General features: G+C 38.1%; 1 protein-coding gene and 1 long non-coding RNA gene across 3 annotated transcripts in view; one reads left to right on the forward strand and one right to left on the reverse strand.

Moving 5' to 3' along the window:
• Positions 1-15,710, reverse strand: part of LOC125754826 (uncharacterized) — a 28,015-nt gene extending 12,305 nt beyond the window's left edge. For both annotated transcript variants that reach the window (XR_007409690.1, XR_007409689.1), the window contains exon 1: positions 15,380-15,710. This is a non-coding gene — a long non-coding RNA (uncharacterized LOC125754826). The remainder of the gene's footprint in view (positions 1-15,379) is intronic.
• Positions 15,711-15,922: 212 nt separating this feature from the next.
• Positions 15,923-19,763, forward strand: part of SLCO4C1 (solute carrier organic anion transporter family member 4C1) — a 76,179-nt gene continuing 72,338 nt past the window's right edge. The window contains exon 1 of the mRNA XM_025437890.3: positions 15,923-16,241. Coding sequence (XP_025293675.3) covers positions 15,923-16,241 — 319 coding nt within the window. The remainder of the gene's footprint in view (positions 16,242-19,763) is intronic.

Consider the following 19,763-nt stretch of genomic DNA (forward strand, 5'->3'; position numbering starts at 1 on the left):
CCCAGTAAGCCATGCCATCATAAAGTTGAACAACCCATACAGTGACAACCATTGTTTTTTACTTTCAGTACAGTATTCAATACATTATATGAGATATTCAGCACATAATTATAAAATAAGCTTTGCATTAGATAATTTTGCCCAAATGTAGTTCTAATGTAACAAATATAGGTTTCTAAGCATGTTTAAGGTAGGCTAGATAAATTATGATGTAAACTAGGTGTCATAAACAGAGTTTTGACTTAGGATATTTCTAACTTATAATGAGTTTATGCGGAGGTAACCTCATCATAAATTGCGGAAGACCTGTAGTGGTTTCATTTCCTTTGGATATATACATATACCCAGAAGTGGGATTGCTAGTTCATAAAGTAGTTTTATTTTTAATTTTTTGAGGAAGCTCCATACTGTTTTCCATCGTAGTTGTGTCAATTTACATACATTCCTGTCTGCAACGCACAAGGGTTCTCCACATCCTCATATTTCTTATCTCTTTAATAATAACTATTCTAACAAGTTTGAGATGACTCATTGTGGTTTTGATTTGCATTTCCTGATGGTTAGTAACGTTGAGCACCTTTTCATGTACCTGTTCGTCACTTAAATATCCTCTTTGGAAAAATAACTATTTAGGTCATCTTGCTCATTTTAAAATCAGATTATTTGCTTTTTTTGCTATTAAGTTGTATGAATTTCTTATCTATCTTGTATATTAATCTCTTATCAGATGTATGGATTGCAAATTTTTTTGTTCATTTGTAGGCGGCCTTTTCATTTTTTTTTGATTACTTTCACTGTGCAGAAGCTTTTTAGTTTGATGTAGTTGCACTCTTGTTGCTTAAGGTTTTGGTGTCATATCCATAAAATCATTGCTAAGATCACTGTCAAAGAGCTTTCTCCCTATGTTTTCTTGTGGGAGTTTTATGGTTTCTCATTTTTTTTTTTTGGTTTCTCATTTTATATTTAAGACAATTAATGGCTAATTTTATCCTAGGGATTTGAATCAAGAAAGTTAGATAAGAGTTTGAACTGGAAAAGAATAGGTAAGAGAAACAGCACCACAGTTTAACAGACATTTCTTAAAACCTTTTGCAATGTCTTAAGGGTTATGGATGTCCTTGGGAGTATCAATCTCAAACAAGAATTTGGGAACAGTGAATTTAGAAACCTGATTTAGGACAACTACTTACTATATATAGGCTCTTCTGTGAAATAACTGAAAACATCTGGTCTAGCTGGAAGTAAAGCCTGGAGCCCATTTTCTGTAAGTGGAATTTCACTACAGAGAACATAGGATGTATATGATCATGAAATGAAAGAGTCAGGGAATCGTGACTATAACAACAACAATGCCAATTAGGGATGTATTTTTCTTGCAAAGTGGAAAGGCTCACCACTGCTTTTCAACATTATACTGCAAGTTCTAGCTAATACAATAAGACAAGAAAAAGAAGTAAAAAGTATACAGATTGGGAAGGAAGAAATAAAGGTGTCTTTATTCACAGATGATGTACTCATTTATGTAGACAATCCAAAAGAATTGACAAGCTCTCAGAACTAATAAGCAATTATAGCAAGGTTACAGAATATGGTTAATATGCAAAAGTTTATCAGTTTTCTATATACCAACAATGAACAAGTGGTATCTGAAGTTAAAAACACAATACTATGTATGTTACCAAGAAAAAGAAAAGAAACTCTATGGTATAAAGCTAACAAGATATGTATAATGTCCATATGAGGAAAACTGCAAAACTCTGATGAAAGAACAAACTGAGATATATCCCATGTACATGGATAAGGAGACCCAACATTATCAATATTGCAGTTCCTCCCAAGTTAATCCTTAGATTAAATATAATTTCAACAAACTATTTTATGGATCTTACAGACAGAATCTAAAGTTTACATGGAGAGCAAAAAGACTCAGACTTGCCAATGAATCTTTGAAGGAGAAGAACAAAGTTGCAGGACTGATGCTATCTGATTTCAAGACAATATAAAACTAAAGTAATCAAGATAGTGTGGTATTGGTGAAAGAATAGACAAAAGATTAGTGGAACATAATAGCCCAGAAGTAGAGCTACATAAATTTATTTTTGACAAAGGAGCGAATGTAGTATAATGGAGCAAAGATAATCTCTTCAAATAACGGTGCTAGAACAACTGAACATCCTCATGCAAAGAAATTAATCTAGACACAGACTAAATAACCTTTATGAAAATTAACTTTAAATGAATCACAGACCTAAATGTAAAATGCAAACCTACAAAACTCATAAAGGATACCTAGATTATCTTGGGTATATTGTTGACTTTTAAGATTAGATTAAATATCAAAGGTACAATCCGTGAAGGCAATAATTGATAAGCTGGATTTAATTAAAATTAAAACTTTCTGCTCTGTAAAAGACAATGAAAAGATGAACCACAGACTGGAAGAAGATATTTGCAAAAGGACTGATAAAGTACTGATATCCAAAATATAAAAGAACCCTTAAAACTCAACAATAAGGAAACAACCTGGTTTAATGAGCCAAAACTTTGACAGATATCTCACCAAAAAAGATATACAATGGTAAATAAGCCTATGAAAAGATGTTCCACATCATTTGTCATCAGGAAAATACAAATTAAAATGAGAAACCACTATATACCTATTAGAAGGTCAAAAATTTGTAGTACTGACAAACCAAATTCTGAGAGAATGAAAGCAACAGGAATTCTCATTAAATACTGGTGGGGGCAGCCCCGGTGGCTCAGCGGTTTAGCGCCGCCTTCAACCTAGGGCCGTGATCCTGGAGTCCCAGGATGAGTCCCACATTGAGCTCCCTGCAGGGAGCCTGCTTCTCCCTCTGCCTGTGTCTCTGCCTCTCTCTCTCTGTGTCTCTCATGAATACATAAATAAAGTCTTTAAAAGAAATTACTGGTGGGAATTCCAAATTGCACAGCCAGGTTGGAAGATAGTTTGGCAGTTTCTTAGAAGAGTAATCATACTCTTATAAGATTCAGCAATCATACTCATCGGTTTTTACTCAAAGGAGTCAAAAATTTGTATCTGCACAAAAGCCTGTACACGTAAGTTTACAGCAGATTATCCAGAGTTAATTATCTTGGAAGCAAACAAGCTTATGGATAAATAAACTGGTACATCCAGACAACGGAATATTATTCAGTGCCAAAAAAAAATGAGCTATCATGCCATGAAAAGATATATGGAGGAAATTAAATATATATTATTAAATATATTTATATATTTATATTTTATATTTATAGGTATATTCAAATATACATTAGTAAGTGAAAGAAGCCAATGTGAAAAGGCTATAAACCATATGGTTTCAACTATGACATCCCAGGAAAGGTAAAACTGTGGAAATATTACTAGTGTGAATAGTTGCCAGAGGCTAACGGGGAGGGAAGTGTGCATAGGCAGAGCACAGATAATTCTTAGGGCAATGACACTGTATGACATTATAATGGTGGATACATATCATTAGAAATTTGTTCAAATCCATGAAATATACATCAAGAGTAAACCTAAAGTAATTTATGGTCTTTGAGTGATAATAATTTGTCAGTGTAGTTTCATCACTTGTAACAAATGTGCTAATCTGCTGAGGGATGTTGATAATGGAGGAGGCTACGCATGTGAATGTAGGACAGGGGCTAGGGTTTACATGGAAAATCTTGTGCTTCCTCTCATTTTTTTGTGATAAACCTAAAACACAGCCCTAAAAAATAAAATCTATTATAAAGAATTTACTCCTGACATATAAGACTATTTTTTCCCATATAATTACTCATTTCCCCCTCCTTTTCTTCCTGACTCATTTCATGCTGGGTGTAGCTAGTTTTGTCTTCATGTGTATGACTTTGCCACTCTAAGTAAATGTCATACTCCTTAAGGGAAGGGGTTCTCTTTTATTCCTTTAAATTTTCTTTCTTCCAAGTACATAGATGCCTTGCTCTCTCTCTGTTTGTAAATAAAATATAAGAAAATGTTTACTCTTCAGAATAACGTTCAATATTATTTTCCCTTTCACTTGTATTCTGTATTCTATAATTTTTCTTCAGCAATGCTGACATCATTACTATTTTTTGATTAATGTGATTTTTAGCACTTCTTGCTTCTAAAAGCATTGGAGACAGCCAGTAGCATTTTCTCTTTTAAGGAGAAAAAACTTATAGGACTCCTTAGGAAAACAGGATTTACTTGTTCTGGAAACTGATACTGAAATGAGTATTACTGAGTTATTTCTTCCTTGTCTCTAAGACTAAAAAGAAAACATCTTATGTTACTTCATTCTCATGAACTAATAAAAGAAAGTATGTTCTTAAAGTTTTCAAATGTGAATTTTATATAAAAGTCATTGCATAATATAATAAGCATTATTTTAAATAGCAGGTATGTTAAAGCTGCACAAGTGTTTTTCATATCCTATTGTGTAGGCAAAATGATGGCTCCTCCAAAACATCTATCTCCTGATCTCTGGAGGCTGAAGATGGAATTACGGTTCTAATTAGGTGACCTTAACATAGAGGGATTATCCTGGATTTTCTAAGATAAATGTAATCACAAGGATCCTGAAATGTGGAAGAGAGAAGCAGGAGAATCAGTCAGAATGATGTGATGTGATAAACACCGAACTGCCTATTTCTTGCTTTGAAGATAGGAGGGAGGGGGGGCTATGAGACAAAGATTGCCAACACCTTAATTATAATCCAGCAAGGCCTCTTTTGCATTTCTGACCTTCACATTGTAAAATAATCGATTTTTATTGTCTTAAAGTCACTAGTTGTGGTAATTTGTTAAAGCAGCTATAGGAAACTAATCACACCTATCCATATCAGCCTTCAAAAACACTTAAAGGAATGACACTATCATAGATATAATGTTCGTCAAATATTGTATTTCCTCCCCTCGCTGACATTTTCCGGTCACCTCGAAGTTAGATGTTACTCATTCTGGCCAATGAAATGTGAGAAAAAGTGCAATGGGTCTCTTTCAGATCAGATTATTTTCTTCTGCTTGTATGGTTCAGATGGTACAACTAAAGTGGTAGGTTCTTGATCACCCCGGGGCCACAGAGTGTATACGTAGAGCAACCACTCTCAAATCCTTATTGAACATATAGTGAAGCTACACAAAAACTTTTTATTATGTTAAGCCCCCACAATTGGAGTGGCAATTTGTTTCTGCAATAGGACATAGTTCATCCTTTAAAAAAATACAGATACCAAGTTATAGCTTAGTAAAGATCAGGGACTAAGTTTCTCTGATTTCTACAATTCTGGCTTAAAGATAGAGTTTACAGTATTTAAAAGATGGTCTTTTAAATCCTATCTACATGGTCTATTACATCCTATCTACAGTTTTAGCACAAGATTTCCAATTCCAAATTGTGCTCTCTGGCTACAGACTAAAAGGAAGACCGGGTATCTTCCTGAAAAAACTTAAAAAAAAAAAAAAAAAAAAGCCATACCTTCTTTATGAATGGTGGTCGTGGTCAGTAGCAGAATAAGATGCAGTTATTCACATTAAAGATGGTGTTTTATTTTTGCTTAGAGGTAATCCCATCTTTTCATGAAAGTGCCTGAACCAGGGTCTATTGTAATGCCTGGCGATGACCCAGCATTTTTCTTAAAGAGCTTTAAGCCTCTCATATGCCTGAACAACTATTTCTTTAGAAGTTAAGAGTTCTCTAAAAACCAAGAGTTATGACTTTATCTTAGCCTGGAAGTTTTTAAAGGCAAGTTGTTGCTGTTTGATCCAGTTAATTATAGAAGAACTTCAGTGTGAATTTGTTATGTAAATTAACTGAAGGTGGACCATAGGTTGTATATTTCTTCACAGAGCCCGGGAGCTTATCAACCCAAAGACCACTAGGTGCCAAACTAAAATTTTTACACATCCAATGTTTTTAGCATAGCCCAAGTAAACATATTTTTATTCATTCTGAGCTGGTTTGCTTTGCATATCATGGAAAACTACGTCTTGCCATAATTACACTCTGTAGGTATAAAACATTGCAAGCTACTGCTGCCCTGTGGAGCTCTGTGATCCAGACTTCCTGCTCAGCTGTTGAGTGATATCACCTATCTATCATATGGTTGTCGTTAGGATTCAGTTTTTTGAGGGAGGTTTGACCAAGGGCCTCAGTGACTCACTAACTTTTGACTAGATGCAACTCTCAGTTCCTTGTCATGTGGGCCTGTCCGTGTGGGCTCACATTATAGACCTTGCTTCATTAGAGCAGCAAGCTAAAAGAGCCACAGAGTAAGTACAAGCAAAATAGTTTTCTATAGCCTAGTCTCAGAATGGACATCACATCAGGGTTGTTTTTTTTTTTTTTTTTGTAGTCTTGAAGTCTTAATTTTTACACTTATTTTGCCATTAATTCATAGGAAATGGATTCCATCAGCTCAGGCTCCTTTCCATTGGTTCTCACCAAGTATGCGGCTCTGGGTGGAGCAGGTTGGCACTTCAGTTGAACCCAAATACTTTTTTTGCTTCCTTCTTTTTCTGGTCACTTTCCTTCACACACTTCAAGAAGCAATCTTGGCTCTTTGAGTGCTTAATACACTTGATATGTACGTTAATTCCCTTGACAAGAATCTCGCCTTTAACTTGTTTACAACAATGCCAAAATCATGCTGGGTAACACTGTACATGGTAACGTTTGCCATGGTAACATTGTGGAGTGTTCCTTTTTGAACAGTGTCTACTCCCTTGATGTCTACAATATCACCTTTCTCGTGGATTCATATATATGAAGCCAAAGGAACAACTAAGTGTTTCCTAAAAGGGCTAGAGAACATACAATGGGCACCTCTCCTCTTTCCCTTTGTGTTAGTCATCTTGGTGACTTACTGGAAGATGGTGTTTCTGGCTGAAAGGCAACATCATTTAAAAAAATTAAACATTTTAAATTTATTTTAGAGAGAGAGAGAGAGAGCGAACAGAAGGTGAAGGGCAGAGAGAGGGAGAGGGAGAGAATCTCAAGCAGACTCCCTGCTGAGTTTGGAACCCACATGAGGGTGATCTCAGGACCTTGAGATCATGACTCTGAGATCATGACCCAGAGTCAGATGCTTAACTGACTGAACCACCCAGGCACCCCATATCTCAATACTTTTTTAAAAAGTTAAACTATAACTTTATTCTGATATCACAAGTTTTCCCACCCATATGCTTCTATTTTAGGACCTAATTCGATATGTCACATTGTGTTTTGTCATGCCTCCTTAGTCTCCTTGATCTGTGATCATTCTATCCTTGCGTTTCATGAACTTGACATTTTTTTTAGAATAACTGGTGGTTTTTGGTAGAATGTCCCTTAATTTGGGTTTAATTGATATTGTTTCATGATTATGCTGAAGTTTTACATTATGGGAAAGATTTCACACAGAGGTGATCTTCCCTTTGCTTTGGATCATATCATGGATACATGATGTCATTATACATCACTAGTATTGTTAACCTTGATGATTTGGTCAAGTTTGTATAAACCAGGTTTCAGTCCAGCAAAGTTCCTTTTTTTATCATTTCACCCCTGCCATTTTTGGAATATTTTGTATGTTGGAGACAAGTTGTTACTTTTAGCCAGTACACACAAGGGAAGGGGATGACATAATGGCCTAAGTACCAGAAGACAGGGTTCATTGAGAGCAATTTCAGAAACCGCACATCATACTATGAAAGGAAATGCAGGCATACAGTTGTAGGTAAGGTAAGGATGTAGTGGGTAAGGTAAGGATGCAATAATGTACATAAATGACGCAACATGTTTCTGTCAAGATGAAAGGTAGCTATTATGATAATTATTACAATAATTGTTTTGTGGCTCTCAAGTTGACTCATTCAACAAATGTTCGTGGAACTCTTACTAGGCTAGAACTGGAAATACAAAACTCTGGTTTTGGAGGATAATAATAAACAGGTTAAAGGGAATATTTGTGAATGATAACAAATGATATAAGGAAAGCAATCAGGACAAGGCAACACAGAATGTGTATCTGTGTGCATGCCTGATGACTACTTCAGTCAAACAGAAAAAGCCTTCCTGAGATGACATTTATGCTGAGATTGAATGCTCAGAAAACATCAGCTTTACAAGATCCTGGAAAGTAACATCCCAGGAAGAGAGAAAAGCAAGTTCGAGAGCCACAAGGTGGAGAAGAGTTTGCTATGTGAAGGAAATAGGAGAACCTCATGACTAAAGCATATTTAGCAAGGGATAAAGTGCCGTGGACTAATGTTGGAGGTAGGCAGGGGCTAAAATAAATAGGACCTTGTAGGCCATGCGAAGAACATCATTTTACTCTAAGTATGATGGAAAGTATTGGAGAGTTTTATGAAAGGTAATAAAAAGATCTTATTTTTACAAATTTTGGTCTAACTGCAAAATTATAGAAACCTTGCAAGAGTAGTGCAAGGAAATTCCATACACCCTTCACATGAGGTGAAAATTATATGACAATGCCAGCTTTGTATTTTTCTGATCAAATCTATTTTATTCAAAACATCTAACATGGTATACTGGCCTTTACTTTTCTAGGATTCAAAAAAAAAAAAGAGACAGTATTTCTATCCTATTATATAAGAACCGGAAATAATAATAATAATTAGATCCCATTCTCTTTAAATTTTTAGATAATAACTGAAAAAAATGTTGGGGGAGAACTATTAAAATTGTCTGTAGTGTTTATGTTTAGGACAGCCACAGATTGGTACCTATTGGCCAATGGGAAACTATTTTCCTGATCGTCTTCTATTGTCTTGTGTCACTCCAAGTGTCCCACAAGCAATTTTATTTGCTGGTTGAGTTTTAGCTTAGGATGTTTGCCTTTACTCTTGACTTTTTAATTCTTTTTTGACAAGGAAATACAGGTATAGTTTTCAGAACCATGGACATTATAAAAGAATGCGTATATGATTCCAAAGCTTTGATACCAACTATGATGCTTGGATGTCATAACACATGCATTATAGTAACCAAATAATGTTTATGCTTACAGTATCTTCATGTTTTTAGCATACCACACTTACTGTTTTATTATCCTTTGGTAAATGTTGCGCGGCATTTGTTCAATCTACCTTTTATATTCAGGTACATTATTTGGGAGAGTATTTGTTGGTGTACAATTGTGTATGCCTTACTGTTTTATGATTCATCCCACTCCCTGAATGACCTCAAAAGCAGGTAGTCTCCTCATCTGGCTACATTCTTGTTTTCTCACTTTCCACCCACATCCCAGAACTGAATCTTTCTTTCTTTGCAAACATGTACTTTCAATGCCTTAGACACTTGTGGAGAACAAGAGTTTAGCCAAACAGTATATCAGAAGCCTGAGAAATCTTTAGTCTATTCAGTCAAGGAGTTTTAAGAAAGGAAAGTAGTTCTAACCAACAAACATCTTAGTCAGTGAACTCATGAATGTTCCAGTTAAAATACAACACGGTCCAATCATTTGCTTGGCCAAAGCAAACCTTCTTTATTTCAGATAATAATCTTTGCTCTGACGTCCACTTGGAGTGCTATTAATGCAGTAATTCCAGCTTTCTTTTGATTAGCGTAAACATATCATTTTCAATTTTTTACTTTCAGCCTATTAGCATTTACATTTGAAGTGTATTTCTTGTAGACAGTATGTAATTGGCTCTTGCTTTTTATGTGACATCTGATCATCTTTTCCTTTGAAGTAGAACATTTATCCTATTTCCATTTAATGTAATTATTAATATAGTTTGGCCTAAATCATCACCTTGTTCCATGTTTTCTTTCTGTCTTATCCATTTTTGTTCCCTTTGTTCCACTTTTCAGCCTTCTTTTGGATTAATGGAATATTTTTTATCACTCCACTTTATCCCCTTATCGGCTCTTTTATTGTTGCTATTTTAGAAGTTGCTCTAGGACTTACAAGTCATTTTAATATTCTACCTTTGACATATTAGTGCACATATAAATGTATAAATATGTCATTTCAGATATAAAATATTTATAATAATATCCTTCCATATATGTATGTATGTATGTATGTATTTCCATTTCTCTTTACCTGGCCTTTGAACCCCTGTCATACATTTTAGCTTTACATAACTTAAGAATACCACAATGCTTTAAATTTTTTGTTTAAGCAATTTATCTTTTAAAGAGACAGAGATAATTTTAAAAATCACATATGTTATCGATCTTGAACTACATTTCGTTTCTGGTGCTCTTTATTCCTTTGTATGATTTATAAATCATTATTTACACAGAGTATCATTTTCCATCTGCCTGAAGGACTTCTTTTAACGTGTGTGTATGTATGTGGGGGGTCTGGGTATTACATTATTCCAGTTTGCTTTTCTTTTTTTGCTTTTAATGTCTGAAAACTTCATTATTTTACCTTCTTTTCTGAACATTGGCCACTGTCTCGCTAACCCCTTCATATGAATCTCTCCGTGGTCTAGGATGCTTTCTACATATGAAGATGCTATCTGTACTGTGCTGAATATTTGAGGGAACACTCTGCATAGCAACTCTGCAACTTTCTCCTCTCTAGTATTGTTTTGCACATTTTAGCCATCTTGGTGACTCTGAACCTTCAATTTTGTCTCCTCAACTCAGAATCTGCTGGGTTTTCTGCACATTTCACGTCCAGCCCCACCCTTCCCACACTGTCACTTGAAAACTTGCTCAAGGCAGTAAATTGCTCACTTAGTTCACTTCCTGTCTCTTAAAGACTACTTTTTCTATTACTTGAAATCTAAGTGTCTTGAAACTTTTTTTCCTTCATCTACTTTTTTCTTCTTTTAAGTATTTCAAATAGAAGTTAAATCTGGTCTCTGCTATTATTCTATCTTGTCTGGAAATGGAAGTCCCTCCCCTGGCTGTACTTTTAATGCCCATTTAAATTTTTTTTCTTGCAAATATGCCTTTGTTTCACCACTGCCTCAGAAGTTTTACTTCCTGCAGTTCTTTAGTATTCTTTTCTCTTTCTAGTCTAGCAAAATTTCCTCTCCTCTGATAAGTTGAAGTATGGAGATCTTTGTGTCTTCTCTTCAATCAAAGAAGACACTTTGATTCTGGGAATTTTCTCTGATGCCCACTTAAGAAATTTTCTATATTCTTATCTCTTGTGTAGGGTATAAAATCTTTGTCCTTGTCCTTTAGGAACATGCTCTGAGAGCTTTCACAAGCTATAAAGTAGAAATGTAAAGGTTTTTAAATAAGGTTTTGCTTTGTTTTATTCATGTCTACAACTTGAGCTCTGTTCATTAAAGCTCTTATTTGTATTTACATTATTTTATCAATTAACAGTAGCCTGCTAACTCTCTCAACCTCATACTAGACCTCTACCAACTACCAACAAATTGTAAAAAGACTACTATGAAAGAATATCTTCACTCAGCACTATCACTCCACCTGTTAATGGCCTTTTTCCTGCTTCTGATTGCATTGAGCTTTTAGGCGCATTTAACATTAATCTGCCTAGAAATAGGCTGCTGGAACAAACAACATCTTGATGTCCCTTGTAGTTCCATAAATCTAAATTCTAATAACCACCATCATCTACTTTGTTAAGAAACAGTAGTGGTAAAATTATAGGAATGATGGGATTAGAGAGGCAGCATGGCTGTTTTTCTATTTGGTAAAGCTGGTATTTTGTCATGATCATGACATTGTGATTATGCAAATTATATAAAATGATAATATTGAAGACTGTTTTCCTGGCATCAAAATCAGATCTTGAGTAGCAAAGAAATATAATTTATAATATTACCCTAATTGTTCATTTGCTATAGGATAATTTCTTCAGTTTAAAGCATTTCTTGATTTATATATAAACCCAACTATGCCATTATCACTATACCGAATGTGATATTTGTATCATAAATATCCTCCTATAAAATTCCCAGTGTTTTGAGTAAATTATAATAATAATCACTTATCAGTAAAAAGCTTAACGATACTGTACAGTAAAGTTTACACTAGTATGCGTTTTTCACTGCCTACTGGGTTATCTTTCTTATGGGATTATAGTATAAAATGTTTACATGTTTTCCTTTTTAAAATTATAATCATACATGTTTACGGATATTCATCTTTCCATAGATTTATGATTACTATTACTAAAGAAAATATAATTGTAATATTTTTGAAACATAAATGTATCTTTCTGTGTGACTGCAATCAGAAAGTCTTAAAAATAATCTAGTTCAGCATTAAATTTTTTCTTAGATATGATTTATTTTAATTATGCATTTTACAGGGCATTTAAAATAAAAAAGACAAATGAATAATACTAAGAAGATCTCTTAGATTGTGCAATTTCTTTTATTTAATAAATATAAGATCCAGTGGTATTAATAAGTCCTTAATAGTGGGATTTTTAATCACCTCAGTAAAATCTGCACTTGACCATCTTTGTATTCAGGCTCTCTCAAGGTCCTATAATTTTAATATTCTGTGAGCATCATAGTGTTTTACTACTAAAGGATTTACATCCAGTTTACAATTGGAAGGGAACTAATAGACTATTAAAAGCACACAGAAAGAAAAATGGTAAAGTGCTCAAGATAGGCATATTAGTATATTTCCATCCTATAGGTATATCTACCTGGAAGGCCAACATATAATGATAAGATTTCTTTTAGGCATGGAATCAGGGCAAGGGGAGTTAGTGAATAATCTTGATAGCTTCTGTCATGAAGCCACTTTATCTTGTTGTTATCCAATTCCTGAAGGGAAAGACCTATGGCACATTCCAGAGAATGGTCCCTAGGCAAGGACATCTGCTCTTGTGTACAGTGTTGAAGCTTTACCATAAAATTTGGATACTATTCTTTATTCCATTCTCTACCCTTTAAGAATTCAGCAAATGAAATCCAGTAAAAGAATAGAAATTTATTAATTACCTTCTGAAATTTAACATGGTGTATTTTGACTTTACCCTATATTGACCAAAGAATTAAAAAACAACTATCCACAGAATTATAAGGAAAAAAATCAATACAAACTTATTTTGCTTCGTTTTGTCTTTGTGGCAAACATGAACCCCCTTCCTTCCATCATTGCAGCACAAAAGATGTAAGGGAACAGGAAAGTGGTGTTGATAACACTTTCAGTAAGAGCAAGAAGTATTTAAGATGAAGCAACAGCACTTTCACTAATCTTTAAATAAAGTTCTACTCTCTAGCGCTGCAAGAGTGCAGATTTCTCCTTACTCAGGATGAATTTAAGTGCACGATGATTATGCTACTTTGATTTTGGTAGTGTATTTGAATTTGTTAATTCAAAGCTGCAAAAGAGTTCTTAAGCCATGGCTGTGTTTAATCATATTTCGTCAAAGCAAAATTTGCTGGTTGTTTAAATTACTTCATAGATGAAATGGTGATAATACATATATTTACACATTTAGGCATCACTCTAAGTCCATTTCTGTGGAAACTTTTTACAATAGAAGGCTATGGAGATTCCATATCAAGCCTAATTTGCATATCTGCAAAATCTGAATATCTGCAGTTCAGAGCAGACTTAGTCTTCCAATCCTTATCAACATCAGATCACATGACTGTTGATCTCTTAGAACTGTTAGAAAAAAATCTACCAGACAGTGATAGGCTATAGCAATTCAAAGAGAGAAAATGCAAGGTTGAGGGAGGATATCTGACTGAGAGAACTGCACAAGTGTCAGGCCATTTACTAGCTGTATAACTTTAGGAGAGTTACCAATCCTCTCTGGAAGTATAGATTCTTTAATATGTAACATGTTGATAATAGGTATTGCTCTAGTAAGGATTAATAATGGAATATAGAGGGGATCTCTGGGTGGCTCAGTGGTTTAGCGCCTGCCTTTGGCCCAGGGCGTGATCCTGGAGTCCCGGAATCAAGTCCCACATCGGGCTCCAGGCATGGAGCCTGCTTCTCCCTCTACCTGGGTCTCTTCCTCTCTCTGTCTCTCTGTCTATTATGAATAAATAAATAAATAAATCTTTAAAAACATAATGGAATATAGAGAAGAAATTTAAAAAATAATAGTTCCTACTTCTACTCCATCTCTATGTTCTTGGCCAGTCTAGACTGTCAGGGATCTAGGGACAGGATGTATGTCTGTTCAAAGTAAGATACATGTAATTTTTATCTTGATCCCTGAGCTCAGTAAATAAAACAGATATAATTGAAATACAATTTTCACAAAATAGTAGATATCATGTATCATGCACTGTGTATTTTCTTCTGAATTCTAGTCTATCTCATAACTAAGTGATGGTGCTTGAAAGCCTTCCTCTAGACTATTTTAAACAAGGTTAGGGACTAAAGTAAAAAGAAATAAGCACATCCTGGTTTAGGATGAGGGGTAGCCTCATTCCATCTTTTAATGAAGGGACCCTTATAAATGAATAATAGTATTATGTATTGAAAACAATATAATTCAGCATGTAAAGTATCTAGGAGCATCTGAGACCTCTCCACTTTGCTAAAGGTAGTCCAGACACATTGTTTTGAAGTTCCTTTTATAATCAATAATTAGGTTTGAGGAAGTAGCTTCCTTAATACTCTGCAGTCTTATGAAACATAAGAGCTTTGCGTGTGTAGCCCTGATTACCCAGCAAAAAGGAGATTTATGTGACTTTATATTATGTCCCTTATTGCAATCAACATTTCATTTAGGGTAAGATCAACATCTTGAGATATTGATGCAGTTTTAAAAATGTCTTCGTTTAAAATATATTACTTTAGTATTTAATATATTTAAATATATTGGTATATCTTTAGAAAACAAAGAGCGTGGGTCCTTTGAAAGCCTGATCATGTCATGATCATGTCAGTCCTTGGTTTCAAACCTTCCTGTTCCACTGGCCATGGAAGCCAAAGTCCTTATGACGGCCTCCGAGGTTTACCCCCAGTCACTTCTTCACCAACAGCATGCCTCCCCCTGCCTCAACTGCTATTGCTCTCCAACCATTTCATTCACCCCAGCCACTCTGTTCTGCACATGGGACTCCCCCCTTTATCCCCTTGAGGTTTTTGCTCAAACTCAATGAGGCTTTTCCTGACCATCATCTAAAAAATTTATTTATTTTTTTATTAGAGAGAGCCGGAGAGCACAAGAGGGAGAGGGAGGAGCGGACTTCCCGCCGGGCAGGGAGGGAGCCCGACCTGAGGCTTGATTCCAGGACCCTGACATCATGACCTGAGTCCAAAGGCCCACCCCAGGACTGAGCCACCCAGGCGCCCCTCCCTGATCTACCATTTTTTGATGAATGAATGAGTGAAAGAACGAATGAATTGTAACTACTGCCTAACGGTGTTAGGTTGTTCCCAGTGTGTGTTTTTAAATATAGTCCACAGGTAGCCATGATCACATGAACATCAGCTTTGCTGACCTTAAGCTATGCAGTCTACATCCGAAAGCATACCCTGTACGTGGGGCTTTTGGAGATTCAGAATTTCTGGATCTTCAGTTTCGGGGTAGTCACGTCAGACCGGCCGACGCTGCGAGGTCCGGGACCCCGGGAATGCGAGGCGGCGGGTGGGGATTTCTGTTTCCAGGGAGGATGACGGGGGAGCTCCCTCCCAGTCCCCAGCACTGCAGCCGGGGCGCGGGATTCCGGGCGGCGCAGCGCCAGTCCGGCTCGGTGGCCCGCCAAGAGGACCCGCGGGACAGCTTCTGGAAGGACCTCCCGGGGCAACGGCGGCACCGGAGGGGGCTCTGGAGGCCCGCGGACTGCGGGCGGGGGACGGGGGCGGGGCCGAGCTCGGGGCGGGGGCGGGGCCTAGGTCGGGGGGCGGGGCCCGGGGCGGGGCGGGGCCTAGGTCGGGCGGGGCGGGGCCCGCAGGGGGGCGCTGCCACCTGCGCGGGGGCGGAGCCAGCGGCCCGGTGTCTCGGGCGCCCCGACGCGCGGGGCCGCGGAGAGCGCGGCGCGACCATGCAGGGCGGCGGAGGCATCGAGAACCCGGCTTTCGTCGCCTCCAGCCCGGAGCCCCCGCGCCGCCCGCTGGCGTCGCCCTCCCACGTGGAGGTGTCGGACCTGTCGCCCACCGCCCGGCCGCCGACCGCGCCGCCCCCGGGGCCCCCGTCGCCGGCCGCCGGCCCCCGTGCCTCCCGAGAGGCGCCCGGGCCCGAGCCGCCGGCCGAGTTTGAGGAGGGGCCGTGCGGGTGCGGGGACTTGCAGCCGCGGAGCCTCCAGCGCTGCAACACGCCTCCGGGCTTCCTGCTCTACTACTGCCTCCTGGCCCTCACGCAAGGTGGTGCGGGCGCCGGCGGGGCGAGGGGCGCGGCGGGGCGAGGGGGCGCGCGGGGCGCAGGTCCGCGAGGGCAGGAGCGCGGGGCAGGTGCGCGGGGCAGGTGCGCGGGGGGCAGGTGCGGGGCGCGCGGCAGGTGCGCGGGGGCGGGGGGCAGGTGCGCGGGGAGGGGGCAGGTGCGCGGCAGCCCCGACTGGGGACCTGCGGCCGCCGGCCACCGAAGTGCAGCGGGCGGGGCGCCAGCGGGGCAGCTCTTCCTCAGTAGCGACTTTTCACACTGGCCGTACGACTTTTTTTTTTTTTTTTTCCCCTTTTTGCGTTTCTGTTCTACCTCAGTTTCCCCGATTCGATTCCTTCCAGGAAGGTCGAAATTACCGGAGCCTCGGCTTGGGAATGGTCGGTTTACACTTGGGGTAACCGTTCTGTGCGACGGCCGCCTATCGATTTAGCTAAAACTCCTCGCTAAAGGGATATTCGTTTATTTACTTATTTTGGGTGTGTGTGTAAATCTATTGTTTCTGGAAAGGAAGGGTCAATTTGCAGGGGGCGTAGGGTAGTTGGGGAAGGGGCTCGGGGGCAGCGTTCGTGCTTCGCGAGTGTGTTTAGGTTGAGGCGTGAGCGTAGGTGCAGGTGCAGGTGCAGGTGCAGGTGCAGCCCCGGGATGTTCAAGCAGAGGCTGCAGACCTCGCGAAAGGCGAGGCTTCTGAAACGCGGAGGAGCCGGGCAGGATCTGTTTTGTTCCGGGAGCTCCTTAGGGTCCCTTGGGAGTGACGGATAAAGTCCACGTTTATACCCTTGGGAGTTTGCGGTCTACACCTGGGTTTGGAGGAGTGAGTGGTAGAGGAGGAGCGGCTCCCGGGAAAGAAAGCCTGGAGAAGGTGCAGGTGTTGCTGAGTTGCCTGATGCACGGGATCAAAGAAAGAAATGGGCAGTTGGCCTAAGGTGACAGACCCGAGGAGAGGGGGTACCAGATGGAGCACCCTGAAGGAAATAAATGCTGCAACTCAGAATCTGATGGCCTGTAGGTTTTCTTGGGTCAGTGGAATCCTAGTTTCAAAGTATTTGGTTAAAGAGGCTACCCAGAGCCGATTGGAAGAAAAGTCATCCGGGAAATAGTTTTGGGGAGAGGGAGGAGTTGGAGATGCCCATTTTATTTTATTTTTTTATTTTATTTTATTTTATTTTATTTTATTTTATTTTATTTTATTTTATTATTTTTATTTTATTTTATATTTTATTATTTTATTTTATTTTACTTTATATTTTATTTCATTATTTTATTTTATTTTATTTTATTATTTTTTGGAGACGCTCTTTTTAAAAGATTAACAGAAGAGTAAATCTAAATACATTCTCTCTCTTCTTATTCCTGCTCCCCTTACTCAGGGCCCCTCGCTATTGCACATATAGGTGTTAAGGAAGTTAACGTTGGTTGCAAGTCAACTGCAGCTCTTCTGCCAACAATTGCTTTGAGCCAAGAAGTTATTTCCCTTTCCACCTCTTTGGTCCCCACGCAAGTTCGCCTTCTCTCAATGCCTTGGTCTTAGTTGTCCAAAATCTGTGGTGAGACATTTCAGTGCCAAAGGAATGCAAAGTTCAAAGAAGTTGGACACAAGTAAACTTTGTCTTACCTTAAAACATATTCTGAAATTTCTGTGTTCCAGAATACATGATTTGTTCCAGAGCACTTCCATGTAATATAAAATAAGATTATTAGCAAAGGTTATTGGCACTCCTAGAAAACTGTGCCCCTTAGCCACTAGCTGCATCTACCCAGAGGCTCCCAATTTAAGAAGCATAATCCTAGATGAAGGTGACCCAATAAGTTCTTGTTTCAGTTTAAAGTTGAATTATTACCATTTAAGTTTGGATCATTACCACGTTTCTCAGACATGATCCTTGGGAGGTCCATTTCCATGGTATATTAAGAAGCATTTGATTGGGGAAAAACAAAAACCCCAAACGTGTCAGGGTAGTTTACTTAACTCAGAATTTCTCAAAGATAAACAGGATTTCTCTTAGCACCTTACCTTCTAACGTGCGTCCTATTTTCATATATGTACAATAGAGACATGTAGTATGCAATATTTCATGAAATTCCTTTTTAAAAGGGAGAGTTCTTAGAACTTCTGTAACATAGAATTCAGAGTGGTATGCTTAGGCTTATAATGCTATCCCCCCCCCCCCCACCAAGAGTTTATAAGTTTACTTAGAGAAGTTTTATCATAACTGAGTTTTTCATGACGGACCTTTAATCAGTATAGCAAGTGTGTTGGAGAGTTGATTTTTTTTTGGGGGGGGAGGAGGTGATTTTTGGATGGGAAAATTTTCATAATCTTAGGTAAATTTATCTCATAAGCATGCCATTCCCAGGTACATTAGACACTTTTAAATCTCAAGAATTGCAAATTGGCTTTTGACTTATTAAACTGGCATACAAGTAAAATCATGAAAAAAAAAGTAAAATCATGTTAGGACTTTTAGAATTTATTATATCAATTTTCTTGACATATATTTCCAGTTACAATCTTGATAAAGCAAAGTTTAAAGAGGATGTAGAAATCATGGCTTGTGTGTACTCTGTTAAGGAATGAATGAAAATGCATGATATCTTCTTAAGTAAATGGGTAACTAGTTAAAAACTGTATTTTGATCCAATGCTTTTTATTTTCAATTTATAATGATGTTTAAACTCCTGTAAATTTAATGGAGGAGATATTTTTGTTAAGCCACTCACAATTAGATTTCCAGCTTTTTCTTGTGTACCTTGTATTTTCCATCAGAGTTGTAATTAGCAATGAAGTGTATATTTTTAAATTTTTTTTGCATATGATTTAGACTGCCAGTGGTTGAAATGACTCTTAGATAGCGTGTGTTTATTTTTGCTCTCAGATCTTTTAAACTACAATTTTCATGTCTATAAAAGTGTTAGAGGAAAAGAGGTGTGAGAGCTCAATTTCACCTTTCATAAGACTAAGTGAAGCATTTCTAGTTATATATAAACATGTTTAATAATTAAACAACCTGGGATCCCTGGGTGGCGCAGTGGTTTGGCGCCTGCCTTTGGCCCAGGGCGCGATCCTGGAGACCCGGGATCGAATCCCACGTCAGGCTCCCAGTGCATGGAGCCTGCTTCTCTCTCTGCCTCTCTCTCTCTCTCTGCGTGACTATCATAAATAAATAAATAATTAAAAAAAATTGTTTAAAATAATTGAACAACCTGGGACACAATTGGGCATTACTTTAATGACCTCTTGAGTCCCTTGAACTTTTTATACTCTTCTGGGTGAGGTCTATGAGAGTATGCTACTCTTGGAGTCTCTCTAGTGAACTGGCTTCATGATTTTTTATTTGTCATATAGAGAAAAAATGAACTTAGCTACAATTTAGTATGTGGTAAGCGTCGATTTTATGGACACTTGAAAATTCACAAGTATACCATTTAAAAGCAAACTGATTTTTAAGGAAGTATGTTTGCATTGCTAGCCTTGAAACTTTGAGACTTTCAGAATTGGTACATTAACA

This window comes from Canis lupus, chromosome 3, assembly GCF_003254725.2.
Source record: "Canis lupus dingo isolate Sandy chromosome 3, ASM325472v2, whole genome shotgun sequence".
Classification (NCBI taxonomy): Eukaryota; Metazoa; Chordata; class Mammalia; order Carnivora; family Canidae; genus Canis; species Canis lupus.